The sequence below is a fragment of the Sus scrofa genome, chromosome 8 (genome assembly GCF_054392235.1).
Source record: "Sus scrofa isolate SSC_HxYL_T2T_F1_AM1 chromosome 8, Sscrofa_HxYL_maternal_Yorkshire_Landrace_v2.0, whole genome shotgun sequence".
Taxonomy (NCBI): domain Eukaryota; kingdom Metazoa; phylum Chordata; class Mammalia; order Artiodactyla; family Suidae; genus Sus; species Sus scrofa.
The window spans coordinates 74,081,019-74,097,782 of NC_139390.1; the positions used below are offsets into that span (position 1 = coordinate 74,081,019).

Here is a 16,764-nt window from a genome sequence, read left to right on the forward strand (position 1 = left end):
TAGGTTGAGGCTAGACAGATATTTTTGTCCACTGACAGTGATTAAGTAAACATTTTGGGTACTTAAAAGAGTGAAGGGGATTTGTTGATAAGATTGGCATCTTAATGGCCTTTTGGCTTCAGTTTACTTGCCAGATGAAGATAAATGGTAGAAGATGAGAAATTTTACAAAATCAACAACTAGTCTTACAGCCAGACATCAGAGCCTGGTTTTGAACGTTCTGCTGCTAGAAAGAGTGTTAGCTTAAAGAAGATAGACAGTTCTAGGTTTTGGAAAGAGCCAGATGGATGACTTATAATTAATTTATGTGGCACAGAATCTTGAGGCCCTATCTTTGTAGAAAAAACCCAGCAGTTATTAAGTGCCTGCTTTACAGTAGATACTTTTTTTTTTTTTTTAAGCGCTCTGCAATAAACCCAGCTTTAAAGGGAGGAAGCTGAGATGCAGGGATGTTAAGTAACTGAACCATTAAGTGTAGGAGTTGGGGTTCAAAGCCATAGGCTATCTTCTACTCACGTGGTGGGTAAGGCAAGATTTACTAAGTTGCAGAGTCATTGCTTAGTAAGTCTTGACTCATGGAGAAGTAAGAGGGCAGAGGAAAATTTATAGGATCAAATTTAGTGTAATGCTTATTACTGCTCTACTTTCATCTGTAATTAACTTTGACTCCTTTAAATCAATTTTTAAAATTCTTTGCTCTAGAAAGTCTGAATTAAAAAAATAAAGTGCAGCTTATGGGTAGTTAATGGAATGAAAGAAGGTATTAAATAAGGTATTAAATAAGAAGGTATTAAATAGGAAGGAACAGAAACTTAGCTGGAAGTAACCATATGTGGTGTTTGTTCTTAAATATGTGGATAAATATATTCATTCTGCCTGAGAAACTTAAAAAGATATATTTTCCCTAGGGAGCATAGGCAATAGGGTGTGAGACTCTGGCTGGATAGACATCAGTGAATCTGCAGTACTTCTTGTATGTTTCTTGAGTTAATTTGTACAAAGTTCTTATTGACTTTTTGCTTTATAGTGACAGAAAGCTACATTGAGGGGAAGCCGTTTGCTTCCACAATTTATAATTCCCTTTGTAAAAACAAAACCTTAAGTGATATTTTCCCTATTACCCTGTAAACTCAATGAGGATATGGGATTGAGTCAGTTTTGTTACTTATCCTTAGAGGCTAGCATGGTTTCTCACACATCTAAAGGTTGTACCCATACACTGTTTGGGAATAGGTACAAGTATTCTTTGTTTGGGGCCTAGTTATGTGAAGCATGCTTATGCTATACTCTAGGATATGATTTAATTTTTTTTTTTTTTTTCTTTTTATGGCCACACCTGCAGCAGAGGGAAGTTCCCAGGCTACGGGTCAAATCAGCTGCAGCTGGGGCCTAATGCCACAGCCACAGCATCGCTGGATCTGAGCTGCATCAGTGGCCTACACTGAAGCTTGTGGCGATGCCAGATCCTTAACCCACTGAGCAAGGGCAGGGGTTGGACCTGCATCCTCACAGACACTATGTCGGGTTCTCAACCCACTGAGCCACAATGGGAACTCCATGAATCTTTTTTATAAAGGGCCAGATAGTAAACATTTTAGGCTTTGCTGGCCATAGGGATTTTATTGTGTCTTTTCACCTCTGCTGCTATAGCACGGAAGTTGCCATAGACAATATTTTCCCAAATAAATCTTTCTATTCCAATAAAACTATTTACAAGAAAAAGATAAGAAAGAGAGATAAAAACAAAATCAAAACAAACAAACAAAGAGATAAAAACAAAACAAAAAACAAAAAAAACTATTTATAAGAACAGGTGGGAGTTCCTGTTGTGGCACAGTGGTTAACAAATCTGACTAGGAACCATGAAGTTGCGGGTTCGATCCCTGGCCTTGCTCAATGGGTTAAGGATTCGGTGTTGCCGTGAACTGTGGTGTAGGTTGCAGACGCGGCTCAGATCTGGTGTTGCTGTGGCTGTGGTGTAGGCCGGCAGCCACAGCTCCGATTAGATCCCCTAGCCTGGGAACCTCCATATGCCACAGGTGCGGCCCTGTAAAGACAAAAGACAAAAGACAAAAAAAAAAAAAAAAAAAAAGACAGGTGATGCACCAGATTTGGCCTATGGTCATAGTTGGCTAAACCCTGATCTGGGGTGGGTGGGACTGAGATTATAGTATATGAATGTACAATTATTTTTCTAGTAGAGGAGAAAAATAGACTAAGAAAAATAATCCTGAAGAACGTAAGAAAGAAAATAAAGAGAATCATGTAATAGGTAGAATAAATAGATAGCAAATAGTAAGATAGTAAATCGATGTCCAAGTATTAGTTATTGTATTAAATAACTTTTATTGAACAAAATGCTTCAATAAAAAAGACAATGATTGTGGAATTCCCGTTGTGGCATAGTGGAAATGAATCTGACTAGTGTCCATGAGGATGCAGGTTCGACCCCTGGCCTTGCTAAGTGGGTCGGGGATCTGCGTACTGTGGCTGTGGTGTAGGCCGGCAGCTGTAGCTCTGAGTAGACCCCTAACCTGGAAACTTCCATATGCCACAGATGTAGCCCTAAAACAGCAAAAAAAAAAGGGGGGGGGGAATGATTGTGTCAGGATGGTTATAAACAAAACAAATCTAAATTTTTAGAGACATTTTATTTTATTTTATTTTTTTGGCCGCACCCACAGCATATGGAAGTTCCTGGGCCAGGGATTGAACCCAAGCTGCATCTGTGACCTATACCACAGCTGCAGCAACACCGGAGCCCCAACCCACTTCACTGAGCTGGGGTTGAACTGGCAATGCCACAGAGACAAGCTGGATCATTAACCCACTGAGCCATGACGGGAACTTCTTATTTCTAAGAGACACATTAAGCTGCTCTGTTGTCTATGGCAGCTTCTGTGCTATAGCAGCAGAGGTGAATAGGCACAATAAAATCCCTATGGCCAGCAAAGCCTAAAATGTTTACTGTCTACTACCTATGCTTTAAATAGATGTGAACACTAATTTAAAGAAAGATGATATGTCATGTTAATATAAGAGAGTAGACATCAAGGCAGAAAAACATTAATAAAGAAGGAGATTTTATTGTTTGTAATTTTTATTATTTTTTTTCCTTTTTAAGGTTGCACCTTTGGCATATGAAAGTTCCTGGGCTAGGGGTCGAATTGGAGCTGCAACTGCTGGCCTATGCCACAGCCACAACAGTGCCAGATCTGAGCCACATCTGTGACCTACGCCGATCCCTAACCCATCTTCCTTACAGACAAGATTGGGTCCTTAACCTGATGAGCCACAATAAGAACTCTAAGAAGGAGATTTTAAAATGAAAAATGGCTCAGTTCACAGAGAATATGTAAAGTTCTGAATATGTCTTTAATAATACATATTACATCAGAAATATAGTAAAATCAATTGCCTAAATGAAAATAAGAAATAGAAAGTCCATTGTGATGGGAGATTTAATTATTCCTCTCTCAACAATGTATAAAAAGTGTAGAGGAAAAAAAATCAATAAGGAATTTGAAAAATTAAAGCAGCTCGATTAACAGACTTCACCTGAGGGATGTATGACCTAAGCACCTCAGATTATAAAATACACACTTTCAGAAACTGAAAGGATTGCAATTATTTAATGTAGTTCTTTGACAGTAGTGAAATTCAGCCAGAAAACAGCAAAAAATGAGGAAATCTGTCTGTATATGTTTAAAAATAGTAAATCTCAATGGAAATTGGAAAATATTTTGAACTAAAAAAAGATAATAAAAATATTATATGTGAAAACTTGTGGGATGTGGCTAATGCTGTTAGAGGGAAATTAAGAGCCTTACTTATGTATATTAGAAAAATAAAAAGTATTAAAAATGATCAACATCACTTTCCAGAGTTGAGAAAAACAACAGCAAATTAAGTACAAAATTTAAAAAAGTATCAGTAATGATAAGAGTAGAAGTTAATAAAATAGAAAACAAATATAATAAAGAAAATTAACAAAAAATAAAATAAAAAATGATAGATCTTTGGGAACTCTAATAAAATTAACAACCCTTGGTAAGACTGATCAAGAGAAAGTGAGAGAAAAGACAGCCAGTATCAGGAATGACAAAGTAATTATCACTACAGATTTTATACAGCATTAAAAGTCATAAGAGAAGTTCCCTTGTGGCTCTGGTTACATGGGTTCGATCCCTGGCCCAGGAACTTCTGCATGTTTCAGGTGCTGCCAAAAAAAAAAGTTGTAAGAGAATATTATGAAAAAGTTCCAAGTTTATGCTGGTAAAATCGAAAAAGCACATATATATACAAGCCACTGCGGAGACAATGCTAGATCCTTAACCACTGCAACATGGTGGGAAATGTTTGGCAACATCTTCTTATAGGCTTTTTGACCATCTGGAAACTTCTTTTTTTTGGCTTTTTAGGGCTGCACCCGTGACATACAGAAGTTCCCAGGCTAGGGGTCGAATTGGAACTGTAGCTGATAGCCTATGCCACAGTAATTGCAGATCTGAGCCATGTCTGTGACGAACATCCTTAACCCACTGAGCCAGGTCAGGGATTGAACCCTCATCTTCATGGATACTAGTCGGATTTGTTACTGCTGAGCCACAATGGAAACACCCTGGAAACTTCTTTTGTGAAGTGCCAGCTTAAAACCATCTAACATGTTTTACTCTGTTGTCTTTTTCTTAGTGATCTGTAAGAGTTCCTTATATTGATTGTATGTGTTGCAGATAATTTCTCCCACTCTCTATTTGCCTTTTTATTCTCTTAAGAGAGTCACTTAATAAACAGAAGCTCCTAAATTCAGTGAGCCGAAAATTATTTGTTTGTATACTTTTCCCCTGTTCTTTGTAGTGGAAAAAACACTGATAGATCTAACATTCTACTGGAATAAAATATTCTGTTGGAGTAAAATTAAAATTAAAATTTTTAGGAGTTCCCATCATGGTGCAGCAGAAACAAATCTGACTAGGAACCTTGAGGTTGTGGGTTCAATCCCTGGCCTCGATCAGTGGTTAAGGATCCGGCATTGCTGTGAGATGTGGCTTAGGTTGCAGGCGCAGCTTGGATCCTGTGTTGCTGTGGCTGTGGTGTAGGACGACAGTTGTAGCTCCGAATGGACCCCTAGCCTGGGAACCTCCATATGCCATGGGTGTGGCCCTAAAACAAATAAAAATAAAAAATAAAATTTAACTGTTTACTTATAACTGTTATTTGCTTTGCAGCTGTGGATTTCTTCAATCAGATCAACATGCTTTATGGAACAATCACAGATTTTTGCACAGAAGAAAGTTGTCCAGTGATGTCAGCTGGCCCAAAGTAAGACATGGTTCATGATCAATTCTCTTTTTTGATTTATCTTATAGTTCTTAGATAAGAAGAAAATTTCTGACCTTATAATTTCTGTACTTAGCATTTTCTTCAGTGATAGACTAAAGACTAATATGGTAAGATCAGATTCCTTAGCCTGAGCTTTATGGTGCTCCCTATTGTATTGTCCTGCATCCTGCCTTTCTTCTGTATGCTTATGCTTCTAGTCTCTCCAAACTAGATTATTGGAAATGCCTCTATTTCTTTTTTTTTTTTGGCTGTGCCCTTGGCATGCACAAGTTTCCGGGCCAAGGATCAAACCTGAGCCATGGCAGTAACAATACTGCATCCTTAACCTCTAGGCCACCAGGAAATTCCTTTGTTTTTTCAAAATTGAAATATGGTTGATATACAATATTAAGTTCAGGTATGTCTCATAATGAATTGACACTTCCATACATTATGACATGATTATCATAAGTCTAGTTACCATCTGTACCCAGAGTTATTACAGTGTTATTGATCATACTCCTTATGTTGAATGTTATATCCCTATGCCTTGTTTATTTTACAGCTGGAGGTTTATACATTGAATCCCTTCACCTGTTTTGTTCCATTCCCACCCTGCTTCCCTCTGGCCTTTTGTTCACTGTATCCATAAGTTTGTTTTCATTGGTTTTTTTTGTTGTTGTTGTTGCTTGTTTTTTCTTTGTTTTTTTGGGCCACACCTGCAGAATGCAGAAATTCCTGGGTCAGGGATTGAACCTGCACCATAGCAGTGACCCAAGCCACAGCAGTGATATTGCCAGATCCTTAACCTACTGAGCTGCCAGGGAACTCCCCATTGTTTATTTTTTAGAGTTCACATATAAATGAGATCATATGGTATTTTTATTATTCTTCCTGTTTTTTTTTTTTTTTTTTTTTTTGTCTTTTCTAGGGCCACACCTGTGCATATAGAGGTTTCCAGGCTAGGGGTCTAATCAGAGCTGAGGCTGCCAGCCTATGCCAGAGCCATAGCAACGCTAGATCTGAGCTGCATCTGTGACCTACATCACAGCTCTTGGCAATGCCGGATCCTTAACCCACTGAGCGAGGACAGGGATCAAACCCAAAACCTCATGCTTCCTGGTAGGATTCGTTAACCACTGAGCCACGACAGGAACTCCTATGCTGCTTGTTTTGATTACTATAGCTTTTTTATTTCATTTTTTTTGCTTTTTAGAGCCACACCTGCAGCATGTGGAGGTTCCTAGGCTAGGGGTCACATTGGAGCTGCAACTGCTATCCTACACCACCTACACCACAGCCACAGGAACAAGGGACCTGAGCTACATCTGTGACCTACACTACAGCTTATGGCAACGCTGGATCCTTAACACACTGAGCAAAGCCAGGGATTGAACTCGAATACTCATGGATCCTAGTTGGGTTCGTTAACTGCTGGGCCACGAAGGGAACTCCTACTATAGCTTTGTAGTATGGTTTGAAATAGGGAGTATGATATCTCTAGCTTTGTTCCTCTTTTTCAAGATTGCTGTGACTAATTGGAATTTTTTTTGTATTTCCTTACACATTTTCGAGTTACTTTTTCTAGTTCTGTGAGATAATGCCATTGGTATTTTGATACAGATTGTACTGAATCTGTAGATAGCTTTGGGTAATATGGTCATTTTAAAAGTAATGATTCTTAGGGAGTTCCTGCTATGACACAGTGGGTTAAGAATCTAACTGCAGCAGCTTGGGTTGCTGTAGATGCACAGATTCAATCCCCAGCCCAGCACAGTAGATTAAGAATCCCTGGCTTAGGAACTTCCATATGCTGTGGATACAGCAAAAAAAATAAATAAAAAATAAAATAAAAACAAAAGTAATAATTCTTGGTATTCTGTGGTGGCCTGGCAGTTAAGGACTTGGTATTGTCATTGCTGTGGCTCAGGTTCAATTTCGGGCCTAGTTACTTCTGCACGCTGTGGGTGTGGCCGAAAAAAAAGACAAGATTCTTCCAATCTGTAACCAATGTATATCTTTCCATATGTTAGTATATTCTTCAGTTTTTTCAATAAATATCTTATAGTTTTCAGAGAACAAGTCTTTACTTTTTTGATTGGATTTACTCCTACATATTTTATTCTTTTTGATACAATTGTAAATGGGATTTTAAAAAATTTCTCTTTGGGATAGTTCATTATTAGTGTATTACAGTGCAACAGATTTCTGTGTATTAAATTTCTGTCTTGCAGCTTTACCGAATTCATTGATGATCTCTAGTAGTTTTCTGGTAGTGTCCTTAGGATTTTCTTTTTTCTTTCTTTCTTTTCTTTTTTTGCTTTTTAGGGCTGCACTTGTGGCATATGGAAGTTCCCAGGGTTGAATCAGAGCTAAAGCTGCCAGCCTACACCACAGCCACAGCAATGCAGGATCCAAGCCACATCTGTGGCCTACACCACAGCTCATGGCAACGTTAGATCCTTAACCCAATGAGCGAGGCCAGGGCCAGGGATCGATCAAACCCGCATCCTCATGTTTCCTAGTCGGGTTCGTTAACTGCTGAGGTGCAAAGGGAACTCCAGGATTTTCTGTTTAGTATCATGTTATCTGCAAACAGTGACACTTTCACTTATCCCTTTCTGATCTGGATTCATTTTATTTAGTTTTATTGTCTGATTGCTTTGACTAGAACTTCCAATACTATGTTGAATAAAAATTGCCAGAATAAGCATCCTCATCTTATTCCTAATCTTAGATGTAATGCTTTCAGCTTTTCACCATTGAGTATGATGTTAACTGTAGGTTTGTCACAAATGGCCCTTATTATGGTGAGATATGTTCCCTCTAAATCCACTGTTTAAGAGTTTTTATCATTAATGGATGTTGAATTTTGTCAAAAAGTTTTTCTGCATCTGTTGAGATGATCATATGATTTTTATTTTTCAGTTAGTGTATCACACTAATTGATTTGTAGATACTTAGCAACCTTGCATCCCTGAAATTAAATACTGCTTGATCATGGTGTATGATCTTTTTAAAGTATTGTTTGATTTGATTTACTAATATTTCATTAAGGATTTTTGCATCTATGTTTGCTGGTGATACTAGCCTCAAATTTTCTTTTTATATAATGATTTGTCTGGTTTGGGTCAGAATGATGCTGGCCTCATAGAATGAGATAGGAAGTTTTCATTCCTCTTTAATTTTTCAGAATAGTTTGGGAAGGACAAGTATTAATTCTTTAAGGTAGAATTTACCTTTAAATCTATCTGGTCCTGGAAGTTCCTATTTTGGTACAACAGAAACAAATCTGACTAGTATCCATGAGGATGTGGGTTCAATCCCTGGCCTCGCTCACTGGGTCAGGGATTCAGCGTTGCTGTGAGCTGCAGTGTAGATCACAATCAAGGTTCAGATCCTGTGTTGATGTGGCTGTGGCTTAGGCCGGCAGCTGTAGCCCTAAAAAGAAAAAAAAAGCCATCTGGTCCTGAACTTCTGTTTGTTGGGAGGTTTTTTTTTTATCTGATTCAGTTTCATTAATAGTAGTTCGTTCATATTTTCTATATCTTCCTGATTCAGTCTTGAGAGATCTTATGTTTCTAGAAATTTATCTGTTCCTTCTAGGTTGTTCATGTGATTGGCTGTAATTGTTCATCGTAATCTCTTATGATCGTTTCTGCTTCTCTGATATTGTTTGTAACTTTTTCACCTTTGATTTTCTTTATTTGGGTTAATTTTGTTTATTCTTTTCAAAGAACCAGCTCTTGGTTTCCTTGATCTTTTCTACTGGCTTTTTTTTCCAATTTTTTAATGTGAAGTGTAGTTGATTTACAAGATCATATCAATTTCTGCTGTACAGAAAAGTAACCTACATTCCTTTTCTTTTATTATCTTCCATCATGGTCTATTCCAGGAGATTGGATATAGTTCCCTGTGCTAAACAGTAGGACCTCATTGCTTATCCATTCTAAAAGTAACAGGGTTTTTTTTTTGCTTTTTTTGTTTGTTTGTTTTGCTTTTCAGGGCTGCACCTATGGCATATGGAGGTTCCCAGGCTAGGAGTTGAATTGGAGCTGCATCTGCTGGCCTACACCACAGCCATAGCAACATGGGATCTGAGCTGAGTCTGTGACCTACACCACAACTCAAGGCAATGCTGGATCCTTAACCCTTTGAGCAAGGCCAGGGATCAAACCTGCATCCTCATGGATACTGGTCAGGTTTGTTACCGCTGAGCCACAGTAGGAACTCCCTAGATGTAATAGTTTGCATCTCCTAGCCCCAAACTTCAAGTCCATCCCCTTGGCAACCACAAGTCTGTTATCTATGTCTGTGCGTCTCTTTCTGTTTTGTAGGTGGGTTCATTGCGCCACATTTTAGATTCCGCATGTAAGTGATATCATATAGTATTTGTCTTTCTCTTTCTGGCTTACTTCATTTAGTATGAGCATTTCTAGTTGCATGCATGTTGTAAATGGCATTATTTTGTTCTTTTTTAATGGCTGAGTAGTATTCCTTTGCATATGTGTACTACATCTTCTTAATCCATTCATCTGTCTGTGAACATTTAGGTTGTTTCCATGTGTCAGCTATTGTGAATAGCACTGCAGTGAGCATAGGGGTACATGTATCTTTTCGAATGAAAGTTTTGTCTGGATATATACCCAGGAGTGGGATGGCTGAATCATATGGTAGTTCTAGATTTAGTTTTCTGAGGAACCTCCATACTGTTTTCCATAGTGGTTGGTTTTTTTTTAGTATTTATTTATTTATTTATTTAATATTTATATATTTAGTCTTTTTAGGGCTGTACCCTCGGCCTATGGAAGTTCCCAGGCTAGGGGTCAAATCAGAGCTGCAGCTGCCCACTCACACTAAGGCCACAGCAGTGCAGGATCCAAGCCACATCTGCAACCTACACCACAGCTCATAGCTGGATCCCCAACCCACTGAGCAAGGCCAGGGATCGAACCCATGTCTTCATGGATACTAGTCGGGTTCGTTACCACTGAGTCATGATGGGAACTCCCTGTTTGTTTGTTTGTTTAATTTTTATGGCCACCTGTGGCATATGGAAGTTCCCTGGGCCAGGTATTGAATTTAAGCCACAGCTGTGGTAATGCTGGATCCTTTATCCCACTGCTTTGAGCCAGGGATTGAACCCATGCCTCTTCAGTGACCTCAGCTGCTGTGGTAAGATTCTTCACCCATTGCACCACAGTGGGAACTCTATTTTTTTTTTTTTTTTTTGGTTTCTATTTAATTATATCATGTTCTAACTTTGGATTTTGTTTCATTTTTCTAGTACTTTGGGTGTGAGCTTAGAGTATTTGAGGTTTTTCTTATTTCCTGAGGAAGGCTTGTATTGCTATAAAATCTCCTCTTAGAACTGCTTTTGCTGCACCCCATTTATTTTGGATATTATATCTTCATTTTCATTAGTCTCCAGGTATTTTTTGATTTCTTCTTTGATTTCTTCAGTGACCCATTGGTTATTGGGTAATTGCTGTTTAGACTCCACCTGTTGGTAATTTGGTAGATTTTTTTTTGAGTTCTTTCTACGTTACTATTTATTTTTATCATTAACCAAGAAATGAATATTGTGGAATTTGTAGTTTATAACTTCATACCATCATGATGGAAATAAATTTCAAAAACAGTGGACTGTCAAAGGTGGAATAAAAAGGTTGGTGGGGGAGTTCCCGTCTTGGCTCAGTGGTTAACGAATCCGACTAGGAACCATGCGGTTGCAGGTTCCATCCCTGGCCTTGCTCAGCAGGTTAAGGATCCAGTGTTGCCGTGAGCTGTGGTGCAGACATGGCTCGGATCCCGAGTTGCTGTTGCTCTGGCATAGGCCGGCAGCTACAGCTCTGATTAGACCCCTAGCCCGGGAACCTCCATATGCCGTGGGAGTGGCCCTAGAAAAAGGCAAAAAGACAAAAATAAATAAATAAATAAAAATGAATATAGACAGCTAAGAATCATTAACCAAATAAAAAACATGATTGTGAGAGAAAGGCAAAATGTTAAGGTTTCTTAACATAGGGAGAAAACATGGATAAGTTCTTGTCTTTAAGTGAAGACTAAGTAATAATGGCTAAATGTCCTACCATTCATATTCTCTCTCTCCTAAGAGGATCAAACAAGAATAGGCTTAAGTCACACTTGAGACTTTAGTTTTATAGTAGGGAAGCTTTCTTGACTGTGAAAGATTAATAGTGGGAAAGGATGCCAAGAAATGTTGGGGAATCTCCTCTTGGAGACCTTCAAAGTAGGCTTTTGACATTCCTCCCTCTTGCTCAGGGTTGGCAGTAAGGTATGCTGTCAGAATATTTGTTCAGGTATATCCTGTTTAAGATTTACTGTTCAAATGTAATTTAGGCTATGATGAAATAGAAGGCATCCTTATTTATCCTATCTCAAGGAAATTTTCATTTTTTGAAATACCCTTTCGTATTTTTCCAGTATATTTTCTTTCAGCTCCTTTGCTAGGCTACCCACCTATCATTTTGTCAGTCCAAACTCTGGGACACAATTAAAAAAACAAAATTGATTAAAAGAGAGAGGCTAAGTGGCAGAAGTAACCTGTTGGAAACTAAAAAACTAAATGCTAGTACAGTTTAGACATTTGTATACATTGGAGTTTCAGCTCCATGCTTATTCCTTATCTTTAAAATCAGGTTTTGTGCATGTGTATGTAATTAACTGTATTAGTGATCTTTTGTACAGTTTTTAACAAATCTGTCTTTTCTATTAGTCTTTGTTCCTTGAGAATAAAGTGTCTTTCATATTAGTGTTCCTTATTCAAGGGTAGTATTCCTTGACACAGTATTTCTCACATGGTAGGTGCATATTAAACATGTATTGTACCAAAGGATAGTGCCTTGTTAATACCTGGATACTATAGGCATCTTTATTTGGGTGGCCAGTTTTTCTCAAAGGGCATGTTTATTTCCTCAACCAAATATACTCAAATATTGAACCATTCTCTTCTTCCTTCATCTTACTTTGGCATTTCTGTGTCATTGTCTCTCCTTAACCCAAAACTTAAAGCCTCAAGTTAAAAAGAATTGTAGTGCTTAAGGATAAATGTTTTTTGAGGAAGAAAAATAGTTGTAAAGATTAACTATGGTTATTATAGATGTGAGAAGTAATGAAAATTAATGAAAATTTATTAATGTGTGTTATTCTAAAATATAAATGCTATAGATGAAGGAAAGCTCACAAAAAATGAGTTTGGTAGGATCTGCTTAGTTTGGATCCTGATAAATGCAAAATAGTCCAATAGTAATTTTAAAATGCTAAATTTGGTGTTCCTCTTGTAGCTGCACCGGTTAAGAACCCAACCAGTATCCATGAGTTTGTTGGCTTGATCCCTGGCCTCGCTCAGTGGGTTACGGACCTGACATTGCCATGAACTGTGGTGTAGGTCACAGATGTGGCTTGGATCTGGCATTGCTGTGCTGTGGTGTAGGCTGACAGCTGCAGGTCTGATTTAGCCTCTAGCCTGGGAACTTCCCTACACCACAGGTGAGGCCCTAAAAAGAAAGAAAAAAAAAAAAAAAAGGAAAAACAATGCTGAATTGAAGTACTAAAGGCAAAAAATCCTTCTTTGGAGGAGATTATTTAAAATATGTCCTGAATACATTCACAATAAACATACATATGTAATATAAAAAATATGCACGTTATGCATAGGTATATACTGATATTCTGTGTGCTTTTTATGTTTCCAATGCAGATATGAATATCATTGGGCAGATGGAACAAACATAAAGAAGCCTATTAAGTGCTCTGCACCAAAGTATATTGATTATCTGATGACGTGGGTTCAGGACCAGTTGGATGATGAGACATTATTTCCGTCAAAAATTGGTATAATTGTTTTGTATAACTGCGACCCATCATCATTTATCTAATTTCTCTTGTTTTTAAGGCTTATTTGCTCTGTATTCCAACAACCATCTTAGATTACCATACCTATCAAAATATTTCTTTTTTTTTTTTTTTTTTTTTTTTTTTTTTTTTTTGTCTTTTGTCTTTTTTTTTTTTTTTTGTTGTTGTTGTTGTTATTGTTGCTATTTCTTGGGCCGCTTCCGCGGCATATGGAGGTTCCCAGGCTAGGGGTCGAATCGGAGCTGTAGCCACCAGCCTACGCCAGAGCCACAGCAACGCGGGATCCGAGCCGCGTCTGCAACCTACACCACAGCTCACGGCAACGCCGGATCTTTAACCCACTGAGCAAGGGCAGGGACCGAACCCGCAACCTCATGGTTCCTAGTCGGATTCGTTAACCACTGCGCCACGACGGGAACTCCTTTTTTTTTTTTTTTATTTTTTTTTTTTTAAAATATTTCTAGTCTTATATACATAAAAGTTTCTTTTTCATACCAAATTTATTAGGAACATTAAGGTAAACCTCATTATAATTTTATTTTATTTTTTCTTTTTTTGTCTTTTTAGGGCCCTACCTGCGGTATATGGAGGTTCCCAAACTATGAGTCAAATTGGAGTTGTAGCTGCCGGCCTACATCACAGCCACAGCAATGCCAGATCTGAGTCACATCTGTGACCTACACCACAGCTCACGGCCTCCTTATAATTTTATTTTATTATTATTATTATTATTTGCTTTTTAGGGCCGCACCCACGGCATATGGAAATTCCCAGGCTAGGGTTCAAATCAGAGCTATAGCCGCCAGCCTACACCACAGCCATAGCAACACAGAATTCAAGCCGCATCTGTGACTTACAGTACAACTCATGGCAATGCCGATCCTTAACCTACTGAGCGAGGCCAGGAATTGAATCTGCAACCTCATGGTTACTAGTCGGATTCATTTCCACTGAGCCACAACAGGAACTCCTCCTCATAATTTTAAACAGTTAAGATCAGTGTATCTCGGATAGAGCAAATCTGGCCTGTGTTAGGGAAAAAAAAGAGACTGGACATTTGGTAGGTAGGTGGTATTATTTGCCGCAGTCATATCCATTTCTTTTTTAGGAAGGGAATTTATATGGCTTTAAAACCAATTTATATGGCTTAAAACCAATTATATTTGTGGCAAAGAGACCCACAGTGTGAACCTTAATAGACTGTGAGATCAAACTAGGTGAGAAGAAAACAAGATTTGAAGACTTGCTCTGTTATCAGCTGAGTGACTTTTGCTTTTTTTTATTTGCTGACCTTAGGAAGGGCTGACCTTTCAAGTGGAAATTGTTTACATTTAGATAGTTTATATGATTTTACTGTGTATTAACTCCTTACAACTGTGTTTCCTAAAAAACTTAAGAATTTGCTCTTTTTCAACTTTTTTTTTTTTTTTTTTTTTTTTTTGTCTTTTTGCCTTTTCGATGGCCGCTTCCCGTGGCATATGGAGGTTCCCAGGCTAGGGGTCTAATCGGAGCTGTAGCCACCGGCCCACGCCAGAGCCACAGCAACGCGGGACCCGAGCTGCGTCTGCAACATACACCACAGCTCACGGCAATGCCCAACCTTCACCCACTGAGCAAGGCCAGGGACTGAACCCGAAACCTCATGGTTCCTAGTCGGATTCGTTAACCACTGACCACGACGGGAATTCCTTTTTCAACTTTTTGACTATACTTTATGCTTTTTTAGTTTTGGAGAGAAGGATGTGGTAGAGGAGATAGCAGGAGACAGCAGTGTAAATAGTTGCTGTTATTAACTGGGTTTTTTTTGCCATTTCCAGGGCTGCTCCCTCAGCATATGCAGGTTCCCAGGCTAAGGGGCTAATCGGAGCTGTAGCCGCCAGCCTACGCCAGAGCCACAGCAATGCCAGATCCGATTTTGTCTGTGACCTGCACCACAGCTCATGGCAACGCTGGATCCTTAACCCACTGAGCAAGGCCAGGGACAGAACCTGCAACCTCATGGTTCCTAGTCGGGTTCATTAACCACTGCGCCACGACGGGAACTCCTAACTTTTTATTTTAATCAATTTCAGACTTAGAAAATTTGTAAGAATCATGCACAGCATCCCTCTATTTCCTTCTTCTGAGTTCTTTAGTTGCCAACATTTTAACACATTTGCTCTCTCTCCCTCTCTTCTCCCCTCCTCACAGTCTGTCTGTGAGAGTAAGTTGCATAGATGAAACCCCTTTCTTTATCTATATGTGCTTCAATGTGTATTTCCCTAGAAAATCACAGGAAAATTGTCAAACCAGGAGATTAACACCGATACAATACTCTTGTCTAATTTTTCCAGTTTTTCAAAATTTCCCAGTCATATCCTTTAAAGCATAAGAAAGTCTTTGGCATTTGTTTTCATTCAGTGTTGTGTCTCTTTAGCCTCTTTAATGCAAAATATATGTACTTGAGTCTTTTTTAGTCTTTCATAACACTGACTTTTTTTTTTTTGGCCATGGTATGCAGCAGCTTGATGTGGGATCTCAGTTCCCAGACCAGGAATTATACCTGGGCTGCAGAGATGAAAGTGTCAAGTCTTAACCACTAGACCACCAGGGAACTCATGATAGTGTCATATTTGAAGAGTGTAGGCATACTGTTTTTTTGGGTTTTTTTGTCTTTTGTCTTTTTAGGGCCACACCCCCAGCACATGGAGGTTCCCAGGCTAGGGGTGGTATCAGAGCTGCAGCTACCAGCCTACACCACAGCCACAGCAACTCGGAATCTGAGCCCCGTCTTTGATCTACACCATAGCTCATGGCAATGCTGGATCCTTAACCTACTGAGCAAGGCCAGGGGTTGAATCTGAATCCTCATGGATACTAGTTGGGTTCGTTAGACACTGAGCCACTATGGGAACTCTGGCATACTGTTTTATATAATGTCCCTTTATTTTGGTTTGTTTACGTCTTCTTGTGACCTGTGATATTTTTAAATGTGCAGTAGGCACTGTGGTGATATTGAACCCAGTAGGACCAGTATTTGGCTTAGGTTTTGCCAACCTGGTTCATGTGGTCAGTTTAACAAAGGATGTAGAATTTTGTATTTTTCTAGTTTTCTATTTATTTAATGCTGTAAAAGTGCTCTAATTCATGAAATAAGTATCTCTAATTGAGCAGAGACCACAGCTGATTTCATGATACATGTAGACCTGCAGTAGTAAAGAAATAATTTGTGTAGAAAAAAATGTGAAAATATATCACAGGCATTTTATTTTATTTTTTAAAGATACATCTCTTTTTTTTTTAGGGCCACACCGGCATATGGAGGTTCCCAGGCCAGGAGTCTAATCGGAGCTACAGCTGCCAGCCCACACCACAGCCACAGCAACGCCAGATCTGAGCTACGTCTTCAACCTACACCACACTCAGGGCAATGCCGGATCCTTTATTCACTGAGCGAGGCCAGGGATCAAACCTGCAACTTCATTGTTCCTAGTCGGATTCTTTCCCTCTGTGCCACAATGGGAACTCCTATCACAGGCATTTTAAACAAAACTGAACATGGTGATTTTGTGTTCAGCATAAGAA

At 38.8% G+C, this 16,764-nt stretch overlaps 1 protein-coding gene across 3 annotated transcripts in view; it reads left to right on the forward strand.

The window, feature by feature from the left end:
* MOB1B (MOB kinase activator 1B) overlaps nt 1-16,764 on the forward strand; it is a 54,617-nt gene that overhangs the window by 27,546 nt on the left and 10,307 nt on the right. For all 3 annotated transcript variants that reach the window (XM_021100593.2, XM_003129073.5, XM_084972455.1), the window contains 2 exons: nt 5,229-5,322; nt 13,046-13,179. In XM_021100593.2, the coding sequence (XP_020956252.1) occupies nt 5,229-5,322; nt 13,046-13,179 (228 nt within the window). The remainder of the gene's footprint in view (nt 1-5,228; nt 5,323-13,045; nt 13,180-16,764) is intronic.